Below are 18,168 nucleotides of genomic sequence, written 5' to 3' on the forward strand. Positions count from 1 at the left end.
CGGGTTTTCCTCGCCAAAACCAAAAAACGCGTTTCCCACCAAAACCACAAAACATGTTTTCTCGCCAGATTCGTAAAAATGTGTTTTCCCGCCAGATTCGTAAAAACGTGTTTTCCCGCCAAAACTGCAAAAAACATGTTTTCCCGCCAAAACGTGTTTTCTCGCCAAAACCGTAAAAACGCGTTTTCCACAAAAAAACATGTTTTCCCACCAAAACTGCAAAATACATTTTACCGCCAAACTCGTAAAAACGTGTTTCCCCGCCAAAACCGCAAAACACGTTTTCCTACCAAACCGAAAATGCAAAAATGTCAAAATGTTAATTTTAAAATTATTTCAGTATAAAAATATTTTAGTCTAAATAATAAAAATTAGTATAGTTAAAATTAATATAAAAATATGATTAAATCAAAACAAAAGTATTTTCGTAATTTATTTATTAAACTCATCTGAATGAAAATATAAATAAAGAAAAAAACATAAATTCATCCAGATGGTTCATCTAGATAGATCATTTGGATAGAGAAACAAACGGCCCTTTAAAATCTGGATAGATAATCTAGATAGATCAGCGAGATGGATCATACACATGAAACAGTTGGATAAAGATGTATAATATTTCATCAATCACTGACTTTGGCGCTTCGAACCTGCCACGGCATAATTACACCAACCACAACATAATCTTTTGCTGCGACAAGTAACCACAAAAAAAAATTATTTTCTTTTCTAAATGAACTAATGTGTTGCACATGTGACATGATGACATGGCCAAGGAAAAGGTGTATTATATTGGTCAGTTATACGGAGAAAAACAAATAGTTAGTTATTTTAGTTGTTACAAATTTCAAAATTTGAAAAATCTCCACAATCAGTGGACAGTAGTCAGCACGAATATGAGACCAGTCCATGAAAAGTAGGGCTGCTGAGACACATGACTGGTCACATGCATTATTTTTTCCTAATTTTAAGGGTAATTACCACAATCGATGATGCATCGACCAGAGTGAAATAGATCGTGGCTTTGGTCAAACATTGACAGGCTCGAACAACTTTGACCCATAAAAGTTACCTATTTTACAGAACATTCCAAGCCTCTGAATGATGAAAAACACCGCATGTGCAGTGTAAATTTGTAACTAGCAATCTCCTCCACCATGAGTACGAGAAACACCGCACATTTAATTTATATCGTTTTCATTTTGCGACGGGTCACTATAGTCAAAACAGTTATACGAGAAATAAAAGAGAAGACACAAATTATATTTATATTGATATCAAGATCAACACATCTGCTCTTGTTCCTACAGTTTTAACCTAATAAAAGATTCCTTAAAACAGAGAATCCTTACAAGGATCCTAAAAGAAGCAAGCCAGAGGTTGTATTCTCCTTAATTTTACCTCCAAAAAGAAGAAAAATCAAAAGAGAGTAAATTAAGGAGTACGGAAAGTTATAACTTAACCCCCTTAATTGGTGCTTTAATTGCCTTTACTATATAATTTTGTTTAATTGGCTAAAAGAACTTAAGTGGAAGGCCACCAAAATCAGCAACGTGAACCCTTGCGGCAATTCAGCGCACCAGAACCAACCGTCAACGGGCCAACGAGAGAAGACGGTCGAGCCCCAAGACTGGAAGCCTTGGCATAGCTAGAAGAGGAAGCACCACCAGAAGGCGTAAAAAACGCACCGTTTAGCAACAAATCACCAGATGATCTCCAGTTCCAGCTCTTCCACTCGCTTTCCGGCGCGTCCTCGTGCTTAGTCACTTCTTTGCTAAATCTGATATTCGGGGCCACAAATCTGTTCCCTTGACTATTGATAGTAGGATTAGCACTTCCACCAATCGCGTACATCTCCCAATGTGTGTAGTCATTGTTCACCACATGGAAGTACCCATGTCTACACCTATAACACATCCAACATTGGTCCTAAAAATTTAGTCACACATCTCAATCACATTTATTTATCTACCCTAGAATAATCAAATACGTTTTTTTTTACCTTGGCATTCTTTGAACAAGTCCTTCACCAAAATGGTTAAAAGCAATGGTGATTTGCATATTCTTGTCACGAGTGTAAGTATCACTATGACCAAGCAACATGACCTTATCATGATGCGTCATGTAATTGTTAGACAAAGTAATAGCCGTCGAGCCCATTATAGCATCAATAAGCCCATCGTCACAGTTAGACAACGAACAATGATCAACCCAAACATGACTCCCTCCGAAGATAGACACGCCGTCACCGTCCGATATCGTTCTCCACCCGAAATGCCGTGGGGAGCTTCGCACCATAGCGTTCCCACCTTGCTTGCAGTCGTGTAAATGAATCCCGTGGATGATAATGTTGGTCACGTACTGGATCGTGATGCAAGGCCCACCAGCGATGTGCACGGACGCGCCACGACCATCTATGGTCTTGAAAGAGTTCATGATGAGCTCTTCTTTGAGATGAATGGTCATGTCTCGCTGGAAGATGATCCATAAGGGCTCGTCTTGAATCACGGCGTGTCTTAACGTTCCGGGCTTGGGGGTCACTGGGTCGTCGTTTCCTGAGTCGGTCACCACGTAGATACGACCGTCACGGCCGCCGATGGCGTTCTTGCCGAACCCGATGGCGCAGTCGGCGAGACGTTGGCGGTTTTTCTCCCAGTTTGAGTCGCATCGCCAACAGTCGTCGATAGGGTTACCGGTGGAACATGAGAGGTAGCCTAGCTTCCTTCTTGCTGCAACCGACGCATTAATGCTCCTGCAACAGTGCACAACCAACGAGATCAGATACTATTACAAAAAAAGCAGAGTTATATTTTAGGGAATTTGCATTTTTTATGGTCCCATTTGGCAAAAGAAGTGTCTTTTATAACAGTAAGCTGAGAAGTTGGGTTTCAAGTAAAATGTGGGTTTAAGCAAAAAAAAAAAAGGGGGTAAAATGTGGGTAAGAAGAGAGAAGATTAGTACTTGTGAACTTCTTCGACGATAGCTTCTGGGTCTGGAACTGGTGAAGAGAACATCAATGGAGCATAGAGAAGGAAGGAGACTATGGAGATAAAGAGCTTATTTGTCTGCATTTTTACTATCCGTACAGAGTAACTCACTCTATCTCTCTCTTGGATCTAAGTGAGAGAAGAGGGAAAAAAGAATATGGAAGTTTTGAGTGGGAATAAGAGAGAAGCTGAAACTTTGGGGGTTTATATAAAAGATGTTGAGGACCCCCATACACTATTTGTTATTGGAATTTTCGGTTTAGGTCCCACTCTTTTATTTCTTTTTATATAATAATCCCAAATTTTAACCAATAGATTGCTTACACACGCTACAATTAAAATCTTTGATTAGCTAATTGTTGACATTAAAACAAAAGCCTATAGTCTAAATTAGGTCGAAATGTTTTACTTTTCAAATAAACTCCACTCGCTCGGTTTAGCCGAATAAAAACAGTATGAAATTGGTTAATTATAAAGATCCAAACTTATCAACCATTCTAGTTGATAACAAACAGAGACGAAAGGCTCTGTTTATAGAATGTCAAACCAACAAAAAAAAGGTATCAATTTATAGCAGTTCCACTCAAAAAGAATTTAACAAAAGTTTGAGATGTTATGTAAATCATAAGTTCATAACTTATTATAACCATGCAACAGAATATTTATTGCCTATAATATACTGAGAAGTTCTTTTTTGCATTTCATTAGACTTTACATCGTAGGTTTTAGATATACACGTCCGTAAAGAATCAGTTGCATATAGAGCAAAAACTAAAATACACCAGAAAGTGTCCATATCAGAACCGTTGATCCTGAACAAGGCTTTAATTATTCTGAGAACTAACTCTCCAACCATATACTATAGCAACATGTTAGGTAAAGATGTCAACGAAAAGCGAATACAAACCAACATAACATGTCAAGTAATCGAGTATCTGAAAACATAAATGGCAAACAGCAACAATAGCTATAGAATAAGATGTAAGAAAAAAAAAACTATAAATTTGCTAATAAAACTGTACGGACAAGCCATGCAATTAGTCGAGTGATACTGTCAAAGATACAGTTTAAGAGTTACATGATTGTTTTTATATATGGCATTTGTTTCTCTCAGATTTAGCTCATTTTCTTGAAGTTTTCTTCTTCCTATTTTACTATTGGCTTATTTTTTTTTAATCATAAAATGTAAAGGAGATTAGTTAAAGCGCTATTTTCTTCATGTTGGTGAAAATGACGTGAAAACAGTAACATTTTTTTTTCCTTCCACCACAGTGCTTTCCACTTCTTAATGCACCAATTACGGCAGCGGAATTAGATACGAATCTATGCTCTTAAAGTCCTTGGTTAATAGGCAATGGTAATGATGGGTTAATGTGAAAAACATTGGAGAAATGTAAATAAGAGAAAGTATAAGTGGGACATGTAATGCCTCGTGATTTGCAGGTTTTACGGGATTCCTTTCAATTGTTGGGTTGGTTATTTTGACAGTTTAATCAGAAAAAAACATGCTAGTCTTGGGACAACGTGATCAAACGATACGGTTGGTTAGAGAAAGAAGAGAAAATGAGTACAATAAAAAGCATAAAATAACAATAAGGTCACTTGTTTACACTAGAAAACAGTAAAATAAAATATAATAATTTTTGAAAAAATATAATAATTTTTGAAAAAATATAATAATTTTTAATAGATTAATAATATTAGACCATTATGATATTCAATTAATCAAGATATAGGTATATACTGGACCGACACTTATTAATTCCTCATACTAAAAACAGATGAAGTATTATTTCAATCAATATTAACACCCTTTTTTGCAAATTACATATTAAAGTGAGTTACGCTATCAAAAAGAACTTGATCACTAACGAAAAATTACTCTAATGGCTAAAAAAAACTCTTGAATCAGCTAGTAAAAAGCTAAAGATCATATGTTTAAGTTTCGATGAAAGAAAAATGAGAAGAACAATATTCCAAAATGTAGCTGATTTAACATGGTTTAAATTTCTGCTTAGAAAATGTACAAATTTTCAAAAACAAAAACTTGATCGCATGGTGGGAATCAATCAAGGAGAGAGGCCCGTTCACAAGTCTTCACACTCACTCAACCAACAAGAGTTGATAGGAAAGATAAAATTGACAACGACAAAGAAGATTTGAGTAATCACAGCACATGCCTCCCAATACTTATTATTATTGTTTTAAGGGCAAAGCAGACAACTCTTACATGCGACATATCCTTTTCCTTTTGTTTATTGTCCGTAAAGTTCGCCGAGAATTTGAACATAAGCATCATCTTGTTATGGCATCCACTCATAAATACAATACGTGTCGCATTCATGCTATCATCTCAAGTTTCTTTTTTCGTCACTGTGGACCTAAATTAAATGATCACTTGTGTTTAACGGAATCTTGATTGAATCCAATTCTTGGTGATGAACAACTTAGAAGGACTCCAGTGAGAAACGATGAAAGAAAGCACAATGTTTACGTCTTCTTTTCAAATGGGTTCTAAGGAAATTTGTTTTAGCATTCATTTAGCATACAACTAATGGTTAAACCTATATATGCTCAAACCTTGAAATAAATAAACAGAAAAATTAAGTCGGACAAGCACACAAAAAAAAATGTAGAACTACCTATTTGCTATCCAAAGCCTTATAGCTTCTCATATGCTAGGGAACTAGATATAGGCATCATGATAATTTTTAACATGCTTCTTCAACGTGTTGTTGTTGTTGAGTTCTGTTTGGATACGTGTCTCGCATCACACGAAAACATCTATTATATTAAAAAAGAAATCATGATATCTTTTGTGTGTGATATTTTAAAATAGACGGTCTATTAATTTTTATTAATTAAATAAATTTGTATTCTTTAAACCACATATTAATTGCATTAGAAATTTTTTTATATTCACCAAAAGAATCAAGGTCGTTACATATGCAATTAACTTTTAAAATTTAACCATTAACATAACTGATTATAAATAGATATCTATTCTTTATTTTACTAATTAAAGACTAATATTACACAAAAACAATATAAACTCATAATATGTAGCGAACATATTGATTATGCACTACAATAAGTATTTTCAAGATTATGTCTTTCACTCGTACCTACGTAACAACTAAATATAATCACTAAAATATTGATTAATATCATTCGGTTAAATACCAAAATAATTAGGTTGATGTTTTGAATATATTAGACCTATACAAACTGTGCGTTCGTGGTGAAGTAACCTTTATTTCATTACTTTGATCTGTGATGATATTAATTTGATCTATGGTGATATTACTTTGATCTAGGTTAATAACATTTCATATAGTTTCAAATCTAACAAATTTTTAAAATACTTCAGTTTCTGTTTATTTAGTTAATAATTATCTGAAACATTATAAACAATATATATATATATATATATATATATATTTTTTTTTTTTTTTGAAATATAATAACCTAGATATAAGTTAATTCATGATATTATATTATCAAACATAAAAAGTAAAAATAATACGATCTAGTTACTCTTAAAATACACCTTTTTCCAACAATCTTCTTTATCAGAATCCAAACTTAAACCAGGAACATAATCATAAGTCTCGAGAGCAAATCATTGGGAGACAATCGGTCAAGGTAATGGTCTTTCATACCCCTAAAAGAAAACGAAACAGAAAAAAAGGCAGCTGCGCAAGTAAATATATGAATGGTACTATTAATTTCAGTAGTTAAACATAAGAAGAATTAGGTTTAGCAAGTTAAGAAACGTCTTAGTGCACCATTAACGCAATTGCTTAATGGGGTGCTTAGTGTTTTTTATTTATTTAAAAAACAAAGAAAAATGAAGTAATTATAGAGAATTCGGTGCTTAATTAAGCCTTTCAAGCACCGCGTCTTACTGGACACGTGTTGTTCTCTCGACGATTCCGTGTCCTTTTCTCTCTCTCTCGATCGAGACATAAGTCTCTTCTGATTCTCTCTCGACGACTCCGCCGAACCCCATCTCTCTCGAGGAAACCGATCTCCCCTCGACGCCTCCGTGACCAATCGACGGTGATCTCTCCCCGTCTCTCTCGATTTCGTCGACGCCTCCATGTCCTTCTCTCTCTCTCTCCTGCTCTCTCTCTCTCTCTCGACACAAGTGTCTTCTGATTCTCTCTCGACGACTCCGCCGAACCCCATCTCTCTCGAGGAAACCGATCTCCTCTAGACGCCTCCGTGATCAATCGACGGTGATCTCTCCCCGTCTCTCTCGATTTCGTCGACGCCTCCGTGTCCTTCTCTCTCTCTCTCTCTCTCTCTCTCTCTCTCTCTCTCTCTCTCTCTCTCTCTCTCTCTCTCTCTCTCTCTCTCTCTCTCTCTCTCTTGAGTCACAAGTCTCTTCTGATTCTCTCTCGACGACTCCGCCGAATCCATCTCTCTCGAGGAAACCGATCTCCCCTCGACGTCTCCGTGATCAATCGACGGTGATCTCAATCGTTGATGAAAGCGGTTCGTCTCGCGGTGTCTCGCGGTGTCAATCTCCTCGAGGATGAAAAGCCTACATCTCTCTCTCTCGATGGCTCACTGCGACGAAGGTTTATGGTTGTTTCTTAGTTTATTGTGTTTGTTCCAGCCTCATGATTTGTGTCTGTCTTTGTTTCTCCAGATGGACAGAGCAAGAGACGAAGGTTCGTCAAACAAGACAACTACAATGAAGCGTTGATTCTCGTCTGCGATACAGGTAAAACTTCAACACGATTTTATCTGTCAAATGCATTGAAACTTTGATAAAAAGCTTTGGTTATATTCGTAGCTCGTTTATAATTGAGTTGAGATGATATGAAATTGAATGGAGATAGTATGAACTGAATCGAGTGTCACGAATGGTTCTTGTCTTAATTGTTTAAGAGTTCTATTATATGATTTTGGTTCTGGTCTGAATTGAATCGACTCTCCTGAATTTGTTATGTTTCTGTTTGTCATGAATGGTCCTTTGTCTGTTTTTTAAAAAGCTTTGTCTCTGTCTCCTGAATTGTTTTTTTTCTTGTGTGTTTGTATGTTGAGTTGCATGGATCAAGGTGGATAAGGAAGAATCGGCAAAGCAGAGGATTGCATTTAGTGGAGCAATATAGGTACATTTCTTTCTCATCTTTTAATCGTTCTTTGAAAGGTTTATGGTTGAGTTAGGTAGTAAATGTTTTGGTCAGTTGGCATTGATGTTGGTAATTAATATAAGTGAGGTTGAATTGAGAAAAGGATTGCGTGTGGTTGAGTTAGGTAGTTTTGAGTCTTGATTTGATTTCCATCTTTAAAACTCTGCCATTGTTTAAGAGTTCAAATTTAAAACTTTGGGTGTGAAAAATAAATGAATTGTCAATAATAAATTACTTGCTTTGTGGTTGATTATGGTTGTGAGCTGGTAATTAATAGCAGTTAGATATGGGTCAAGTCAAATTTGTTCAATGCGAGTGTTCAATGCGAGTGTGTTGTTTCTCTCTTCCCTCTTTAAAACTCTTTCTTTCTCTTCCAACTCCAACAGATTCCTATCTCTTGTTTCTTTTTTTCCATCATTGAAACGCTTCTGTTCCAACTCCTATTTCACTTATGAAATGGATTTTCATCCATTTACCGAGTCTGCAAACTTTGTTGATTTACTTAAGAGTCAACAAAGTGTTTCTTCAACACAAGTTCCCTTCTTAGCTACTGAAGGCATTGAAGATTTGCACTTTGCTGAAGCCAGTCGTAATAAAGAAAGAAGAACCTGGACGCCTACAGACGATATTGTTCTCATCAGCTCGTGGTTAAACACGAGCAAAGATGCAGTAATAGGGAATGAGCAAAGGTTGCTTGCATTCTGGACAAGAATTGCTGCGTACTACAATGCTAGTCCTAAGGTTGCTGGCTGTGAAAAGAGAGAGGCATCTCACTGCAAGAATCGTTGGCAGAAGATCAATGACATCGTTTGCAAGTTCTGCGGTGCATATGAAGCAGTTACCAGACAGAAAACGAGTGGGCAAAATGAGAATGATGTCCTCAAGCTAGCACACGAAATCTTCTTCACCAACAATAACAAAAAGTTCACTCTAGAGCATGCTTGGACAGAATTGCGTAATGACCAGAAGTGGTGCGCCTTGTCTACTGCTAAAAAAGATGGAAGCTCCAAGAAGAGGATGTGTGAGGATGATCCAGAGATGATGGAGCATTCTGTTACTGATGATGGAGGAACAAAGCGTCCTCAAGGTGTTAAGGCAACAAAGAGATGCAGCAAAGAAAGGATGTCTAAGAAGACAGTGCTTGATGGGAATGACATGTCTAATTTTCAGACAATGTGGGGCATCAAGAAGCAAGATTTAGACATGAAAGAACGGCTGTCCAAGATGAAGTTATTGGACAATCTCATTGGTAAACCCGAACCTCTTGCGGCTTATGAAGAAGGTTTAAAGAAGAAACTCATTGATGAGTTAATGTCTAATTAGTGTAAGTGGTTTCTGTTGCATAAGTAATGTAGTTTATCTTGTTGCATAAGTTTTTGTTTAATATATATGTTTCTAATGTTCTGTATCTTCTTTTTGTTGTCAGGTGAATGAATGGAGCATCCTTCTGTCACGGGTTGTATTGTGCTTGTACTCTTGTCTCTTGTTTGTATGCTATAATGTTTGTGCTTCTCACAGGTTGTAATGTCACGAGTTGTAATGTCACGGGTTGTATTGTGTTTGTACTCTTGTTTCTCTGCTATTGTACTTTTGTTATTTTCTATCACGGACCTAGAGTCTCGTTTGTATGCATGTGACTTGTATTATTATTTGGTTTCACGAGACTTGTGTCATCAAACATTATAAAGTATTCATGCTTCTGTCTTTCTTCAGTACCAATTCATTTTCTCTCCTCATAGTTTCACCGAACCAAAGATCAAAGCAAGACATTCTCAAGTTCTCTCTTTAGTCTCAAGTTCTTTCTTCTAAACCAACAATAATCTTCTCTTTTTAAACATCATGTTCTCTCTTTAAACACCCACAACCCCTCTTGATTCTAAAACCCCAAAGTTTCATTCTTTCCGCATCTTTTCTTTTCAATCACCATATATGGCTTCTTCTTCTCAAAACACTCTAGATGATGAATTTGAGGAATGTTTTGATCAAGCCTTTGAGAGATGTTTTGATCAAACCTTTGAGAAATTAACCATTAATGGTGATCAAGAAGGACGAAGGAAAAAAAGAAAAAAACGAGCTTATATAGAAAGAAATCGTGAAGCAGGCAATGTGCGTTTATGGAATGATTATTTCAGTGAGACTCTAACGTATCCTGAAAATTATTTCCGACGACGTTTTAGAATGAACAAGCCATTGTTCATGCGCATTGTTTATCGACTCTCCAACGAAGTTGATTTCTTTCGCCAAAAACCAGATGGTCTTGGCAAGCTTGGTCTCTCAGCACTCCAAAAGTGTACAGCTACCATTCGTCTCTTGGCATATGGTAATGCGGCTGATACGGTCGACGAATATCTCCGGCTCGGTGAAACTACAACTCGGTCATGTTTGGAGAATTTTGTGGAAGGAATAATTGATTTGTTCGGTGATGAATACCTAAGAAGACCAACACCAGCTGATCTTCAATGTCTACTTTATGTTGGAGAGCATCGTGGATTTCCCGGGATGCTAGGAAGCATCGATTGTATGCATTGGGAGTGGAAGAATTGTCCCACCGCTTGGAAAGGGCAATATTGTCGTGGTTCGGGTAAACCAACAATCGTTTTAGAGGCAGTTGCTTCATATGATCTCTGGATATGACATGCATTTTTTGGACCTCCAGGTACATTAAATGATATCAATGTTCTTGATCGCTCACCTGTTTTTGATGACATAATAAACGGTCAGGCTCCGCAAGTCACTTACTCCGTCAATGGAAGAAAGTATCATTTGACTTACTATCTCACCAATGGTATTTATCCGAAATGGGCAACTTTTATCCAATCTATTCCATTACCCCAAAGCCCGCAAGCAGTTTTATTTGCTCAACGTCAAGAAGCTGTCCGAAAAGATGTCGAGCGTGCTTTCGGAGTCTTGCAAGTTCGCTTTGCCATTGTTAAAAATCTGGCACTTTTTTGGGATAAAGTCAAAATTGGAAAGATTATGAGAGTATGTATCATACTCTATAATATGATAGTAGAAGACGAACGGGATGAATATACTCTACTTGATGTTTCAGAGTTCCAACAAGGAGAATACACTGGTGGTTCACATGTCGATCTCGATTTTTTTATCAAATATGCCTTCAAATATCGCCAATATGATGGATTTTCGAACAAGAATTCGTGATACACCAATGCATCATCAACTGAAAGCTGATTTGGTTGAACATATATGGAGTAAATTTGGACATGATGACGACAACAACTGAGCTCAGATGCTTCTTTCAAATTATTCTCATTTGTTTTACTAATCTTTATTTTTATGTTTTCATTTAAAATATATGTTTTAAATGTTTTCTTTTATTATGTTTTATTGAATAAAAAAATTTCATCTTTAATAAAAATAATGTTTCAAATTTTTTTAAAAAAAACCCCAAAATAAGAACCTCCGATTGGAGCACGAAAATATTCGGGGTTCTTAGCATTGCTTCTTAAATCAATTTTACAACTAAAAATAATTAAAAAAACCATAAGCACCCCTCATTTAGATCTTGGGTTAATGGTGCTCTTGCGACCCTACTGGACTGCTGGGCAAACTGATACATAGGCTCACAATCAGGTTATATCTAAAATTAAAGCCCAGTAGTTGACAAAATTGAAATGAAAATATTCATCAAAACTCGTCTTATAGCCTTATAAGCTAAATTATACATTCATAAGGTTCTTGGTTTTAGATTGTAAAATATATTCAAGATGTTCATCGGTCCCCTTTAGTAGCACGCTTCGCTCTCACCTTTAGAATTTAGTCCTATAGTAAAGACCAACCAATACATGGGACATCTTCAACATCGACTCACTTCAACCTCTCTGTTTCAAAACTAAGTGTACAAAAATGTCCGCACGCGAGAACTCAACGCTTAATATTTTCACTTGTTTTGGACGGACGTTTATCAACTGATATCATTCGTACAACAACGGGAAAAGGAAAAAAAAAGCTATACGAGTTGGCTTCGGTAAGAAAGCCAAAACGTGGAATGTGAACGCATAGGACGTTTTGTTTGATGCAATTAAAGATATTTTGTTTGAATCCATGTTGTAACCGACACAAAGATCCATGCATGCAGTGCAGTACACGCCAAAATACTTGGTTTAGCCGGAGGAAAAATATCGACATTATGCCAAGTCCAACCACACGGTAAACCAACAAAATAGTGTGTTGATTTGATGTTTCATCTCCCCAACCGAACGGTATATCAAACTGCATTTTAGTGTCATTTTCCTTTTTGCTACAGTGTCACACCATATTTGGTGCAACATTGTAGCAGACGACAAAAGTTTTTTTTTTTGATTTTTTGTTAAAACTGTTTATTTATGTATTGTTTAATTATATTTGATTTGTATGATTAGTTTACAATTAAATGAATATTTTTTAGTTATATCACCATTGTTTTGTTATATTTTAATTGTTATAAAATATTAGGGTTTATAAAACAAATATAAAATTAATTTTTAAATACATAATAAAGTTTAATTTAAACATTTGTAGTTGGAATATTATAATATTTAGATCTAGTATGTTATAATTTAACTTTTTTTGTGTGTTTAATTAATTAATATAACAGTATGTATTAATAATAATGTTATTATATAATGTAAATACATTTATATATAATTATTATTTTAGCTACAATTTTAATATTAGTTAATATATTTTAGTCATAAAACTATTAATATTTATCAAAATTATTACAAAAAAAAGAATTTGATAATAGTAAAATAATGAAGAATATTCATTTTTAGTGTAACATTTGGTGTTGTGGTTGGAGACACAAAAAAATTTAGTGTTAAAACTACACTAAAATAGTGTGATTTTGACATAAAAATGGTGTAATGGGTTGGAGATCCTTTAGTGGGCTATTACTTACCAAACACTTGATCATAAAATGCGTTTTTATGATCAAATTGAACATATAAAAGTGGGCTCTTACACAAGTTGTCAGAAAAAGAAGTAATATAGAAAGTATGTTAGCTAAGCTGAACAAACAAAAATACAAAGAGAGAAAATTTGTTTGGGTTGTTTAGTAATCTAACAGTTAGCATCTTAGAGTATGATTATTGGGGTTCTTAGAGTGAGGTTCTTATCGGAATATAAGAACCCGTCTCTTAATTTTTAACTAAAAATGTTAAGAACCGGTTCTTAGGCCAAGATTATCGGGGTCCGTTACTTGGGTCCTTATGGATTTTGGGCCGAAAAATAAATCGAAAATGGTTCCGGGATGGGTCTTAACTAAGGCCGATCTTATGTCGTCCTTCCTCGCCACCTGTCAAGTGGAGATGAAGCGGAGACGTCGGTTTCGGGGAAACCCGACTTTCGTTTCCCAAATCGAACTCACCGTCTTCCCATTCTCTCTCGACGGCGACGCATGTGGCGATTTCATCGTTCATCTCTCCCGAATCTCTCCCGGATATCTCCTCTCATCTCTCCTCTCATCTCTCCTCTCATCTCTCCCGAACCTCTCCTGAATCTCTTCCGAATCTCTCCTGAATCTCTCCCGAATCTCTCCTCTCATATCTCCTGAATCCCTCACGAATCCCGCACGAGTCAAACCCGAGTCTGTCTCCAACCTCATTCTCCACCGCTTTCAATCAAAAAGGTATGTGTTCCTCTGTCGTTGTCTATCTAGTTCCTCCGGATGTTGGGTTCGATGATTCTTTGTTGTGATGATTTGTTCGGTACATTAGATTCATTTTCTCGATGTAGTTGCTCTGAGTCGGGTTTCGTATATTCGCTTTTGTGATGATATGTTCGGTTGATTAAGTTCAGTTTCTCGATTGTTTCCTCGCATGTTAGTTTCGTGTGAATCTTTGTTGCGATGTAATGTTAGGTAGATTAAATTATGTTTCTTTATCGAATGATGATGATGATCGTTGATGGTTTCTTTGATATTGTTTCCTTGTAGTTTATATGGTTTCTGTAACTTGTTAGGAAACTTGATATGTTTAAGATTTGTATTGAAGTAGAGCTGATAGCTTTGTAGTAGTTGTTTTTGGTTTTTTTTTGAAGGAAAGTTGATAGCTTTTAAATGTGTATTGAAGTAACAAAACTTATTGGTTACTCTTCTAGCTTTTGATCACACTGTAAACGTTTTGAAAGAGACCTGAGAGCTTCTAAAAAATTAATTGAAGTTAAAATTTTTTTAATATTGATAAGGATTTGAATGTAACTGTTTTGGAACGAGATTGTCATGTTTGTATTTCGGTTTTGAAGTTAGTTTAATGAAATTGTGTTGTCTGCTTGGATTGTAGTTCCATTTGTAGCTTATAGGTTTTGTAGTTGTAGTTTATTACTAGAGGTGATAGCTTTCGTACTAAAATTTAATGATCCATTAAACTAGAGCTGATATCTTTGTAGTTGTAGTTTAGTAATAACTTCTGATTAGACATAGGTAGATAATGGTTAGTTGGTTTTGGAGTTATTACTTGTTAAATTTCTCCTATTAAATCCTCTAGAAAACACTTGTGGTTTATTATCTCCAAATCGTCTATCCCTTCTCTTTGAGAACACTAAAACGTTCCTATTCGCTATAATCTCTTCTCTTCTTCTTCCTATGGATCCAAGGAATCCATATAGCCAGAATTCTGGTTATATGGGGCTTCTTAACAACGTTCACAGTAATAATGTTCAGGAAAACTTTCCTTATGAAAGTTATCCTTCCACTGTCGACATTGGCGCCTCAGAAATCCCTCCTTTTAGTTCCCAACAGTCTGAGGCTCCATCCCAACCTCAGGACACACCTGTGGAGCGTATGGTGAGAAGGAAATGGACGCCGCGTGATGACGAGGTTGTGATTAGTGCGTGGATTAACACATCAAAGGACGCCGTTGTCGGAAATTCTATGAAGTTACAGACCTTCTGGAAACGCGTTGATGACTACTTTGCAGCAACTCTTCATGAGAAGATAGAGAATGTTCATTGTAAGCAGAGGTGGAACAAAATCAATGATCAGACGAACAAGTTCTGTGCCGCATTCGCTGCTGCAGAGAGACAAATAACCAGCGGTCAGAGTGACAATGACGTCCTAAAGCTGGCTCATGAAATCTTCTACTCTGATCAGGGTCAGAAGTTTACCCTCGAGCACGCGTGGTGTGTCCTGCGGCATGAACAAAAGTGGATAAGCCTTAACACACCTACGCCCACCGGTTCAAAGAGAAAGAGTGGGGAGGTCAGTTCCCAAACTTCAAGCGCAGCTGTGGGTGAGGTCAGTTCCGACTCTTCAATGCATCCTGAAGGTATCAAGGCTGCGAAAGCAAGCAGGAATATTAGAAAAGGAAAGGCTATTGAGGACTATATGACCATTATGGAGGGCAAGATGGAAGAACTGGCGAGGAAGGAGAAACTGTCGAAGCTGGCGATATTAGACACTCTCCTTGCTAAGAAGGATCCACTAAGTTTGAGTGAAGAAACTGTTAAGAACAAGTTGTTGGTCGATCTGTTCTAGTTTTACAAGTTCTAAGTCTCTATCTTCTGTAATATGTTTCAAAATGTTGCTTTTGTCATCGTCTAGGTTCTAGTTTTACAAGTTCTAGGTTTGTCTCCTATGTGATATGTTCTATGTTTGATATAATGATAATTTCCATTTCGTATCGTATCAGTTTCTGTCTTGTGTTCTAAGCTTGTGAAAAAGTATATTTTTGTCTTGTGTTCTAAGCTTGTGAAAAAATATATTTTTGTTTGCGTTCTAAGCTTTTTATTATTTTCAGGACATGAGATTGGATTATAGCTACACGCAGCTGTCAGATTCAGAGGATTATGGTTTAGGGAACACAGCAGTCAGTGGCCACATCTCCACATAAATGAATATACTCCTGGACCAAGCAGAGATCGAAGACACGCGGGTTCAGTACCCTCTGCAGCCGGAGGTTGAGTTCGGCTTCCCCAAGGAATGTTACTGTGGTCGCGAACCGGTTATTAGGACATCTGTCTCAAGAACTGACCCTGGGAGAAGGTTCTACACCTGTGAGAACATCGACGATGGAGACTGCCATGTATACAAGTGGTGGGATGTAGCTGCTACAGAGTAGATCAAAGCAATAGGTACACAGTATGCTCTCCTTTCTGATAAGGTGGACTATATTGCGGCTGTTAGTGACTACGAGTCAGAACTAAACCAGGTAAAAGATCTCCATCATGAGACTGAACTGAAGTTGGTTGTGCTTGAGAAGACTCTCGCTGAGTTATCAAAGAAAATTTCTCCATTTGGTAATCGGTTTGAAGTCGTACTAGGTGGTCTGGTTCTTGTAGTAATGGTAATGGTTGTGTTTGTAATGTTTAAGTATGTTTGAACTAAGAGGAGAGTGAACTAAGTAGCTTGGTGTTTTGGTAAGTGGTGTTTCGTACGACGTATAAATTGATCATGTATTTTGGATAATGTATTTGTTGCAATGAACAAGGAGACTTATAAATTGATCATGTGATGTTTTATAAGTACTATGTTTTGTTATTTCTAATTGATCATGTGATGTTTTTCAATCTTATGTCAACACATTTGTTTCGTTTTTCATCACCAACCAAACAAAGAATATCTATACTTAACAATCACACACTAAGTTTAATAACCCGTGACTCTCCATCACATGTCATTGTTTCTTTCATCACCAACTCACGGACTTGCACAACAAAATATGTATAAATATGAGCTTGCTCTTGTGATGACAAATACATAAACAATCACATCCCACTTCTCTCTTATTTCCTTACCAATTTCACAAAAACATTCTTCTCCCTTATTTCCTAAACAATCACATCCCACTTCTCGATATATTGAAAATGGCATCTTCATCCCATTATCATTACCACAGAGATGATGATGATGATGATTTTGATAACCCCATTGAAGATTTTTTAAACAACTCTGATCCTATACCAGAACCAAAAGAGCAGAAAAAGCGTATTTTTATAGAGAGAAACCGAGAAGAAGGCCACATCCAGCTTTGGAATGATTATTTTAGCGAGAATCCAACATACTCTACCAATTTTTTTCGGCGACGGTTTCGGATGAACAAAGAATTGTTCCTCCGTATTGTGCATCATCTCTCCACAGAAATACCGTATTTCCGACCATCAGAAGATGCAACCGGACGGTCAAGTCTTTCACCTCTACAAAAATGTACTGCAGCAATTCGACAATTGGCATACGGTGGTGCGGCTGATACAGTAGACGAATACATCCGTCTTGCTGAAACAACGGCTCGAAAATGTTTGCACAATTTTACCGCCGGAATAATCACCTTGTTTAGCGGTGAATACCTACGACGTCCCACACCGGAGGATCTGGAAAGACTACTACATATTGGAGAAGAACGTGGATTTCCGGGGATGATTGGAAGCATTGACTGTATGCATTGGGAGTGGAAGAATTGTCCTACCGCTTGGAAAGGAATGTATTCACGAGGTACCAGAAAACCAACTATTGTCTTGGAAGCGGTAGCTTCGTATGACCTCTGGATATGACACGCGTTTTTTGGAGGTCTAGGTACTATGAACGATCTTAATATTCTTGATCGATCACCTGTTTTTGATGACATTATTAACGGCATCGCGCCACAAGTAAACTATAATGTCAACGAAACGGAGTACCATCTGCCATATTATCTAACAGATGATATTTATCAGAAATGGGCGACTTTTATTCAATCAATCCGACTACCACAAACTGAAAAACAGTCATTGTTTGCTAAGTCCCAAGAATCAGTTCGAAAAGATGTTGAGCGTGCCTTCAGAGTCCTGCAAGCAAGATTTGCCGTTGTCAAAAATCCATCTAAGTTATGGGATAAAGAGAAAATAGGAAATATTATGAGAGCATGTATCATACTCCATAATATGATTGTCGAAGATGAACGTTCATCATTCCCTCAGTAAAACAAATTTGAGTTTCAAGAAAGAGAAGAAGTGGATACATTTTCCGTCAACATGCCTTCGAATCTCGGCAGTACAATGGATCGTCGAACGAGCCTTCGGAATAGACAAGCCCATGAACAATTAATAAATGATCTAATTGAAAA

The 18,168-nt window shown here is 36.7% G+C and overlaps 3 protein-coding genes across 3 annotated transcripts; 2 read left to right on the plus strand and 1 right to left on the minus strand.

Moving 5' to 3' along the window:
• Nucleotides 1-1,247: 1,247 nt before the first annotated feature.
• LOC106375788 (probable pectate lyase 18) lies at nt 1,248-3,201 on the minus strand. The gene is made up of 3 exons (XM_013815780.3): nt 2,962-3,201; nt 2,003-2,752; nt 1,248-1,906 (listed from the first exon to the last, which is right to left on the minus strand). Exons 1-3 carry the CDS (start codon nt 3,069-3,071, stop codon nt 1,546-1,548), a joined length of 1,221 nt encoding a protein of 406 aa, XP_013671234.1. The 5' UTR covers nt 3,072-3,201; the 3' UTR covers nt 1,248-1,545.
• A 5,386-nt stretch (nt 3,202-8,587) lies between these two features.
• On the plus strand, nt 8,588-9,454 carry LOC125579817 (glutathione S-transferase T3-like). Its single transcript, XM_048743676.1, has one exon. It carries the CDS (start codon nt 8,588-8,590, stop codon nt 9,452-9,454), a length of 867 nt encoding a protein of 288 aa, XP_048599633.1.
• Nucleotides 9,455-14,753: 5,299 nt separating this feature from the next.
• LOC106403474 (glutathione S-transferase T3-like) lies at nt 14,754-15,605 on the plus strand. Its single transcript, XM_013844299.2, has one exon. The coding sequence runs from the start codon at nt 14,754-14,756 to the stop codon at nt 15,603-15,605; it is 852 nt and encodes a 283-aa protein (XP_013699753.2).
• The last annotated feature ends 2,563 nt before the right edge of the window (nt 15,606-18,168 follow it).

This window comes from Brassica napus, chromosome C1 (genome assembly GCF_020379485.1).
Source record: "Brassica napus cultivar Da-Ae chromosome C1, Da-Ae, whole genome shotgun sequence".
NCBI classification, from domain to species: Eukaryota; Viridiplantae; Streptophyta; class Magnoliopsida; order Brassicales; family Brassicaceae; genus Brassica; species Brassica napus.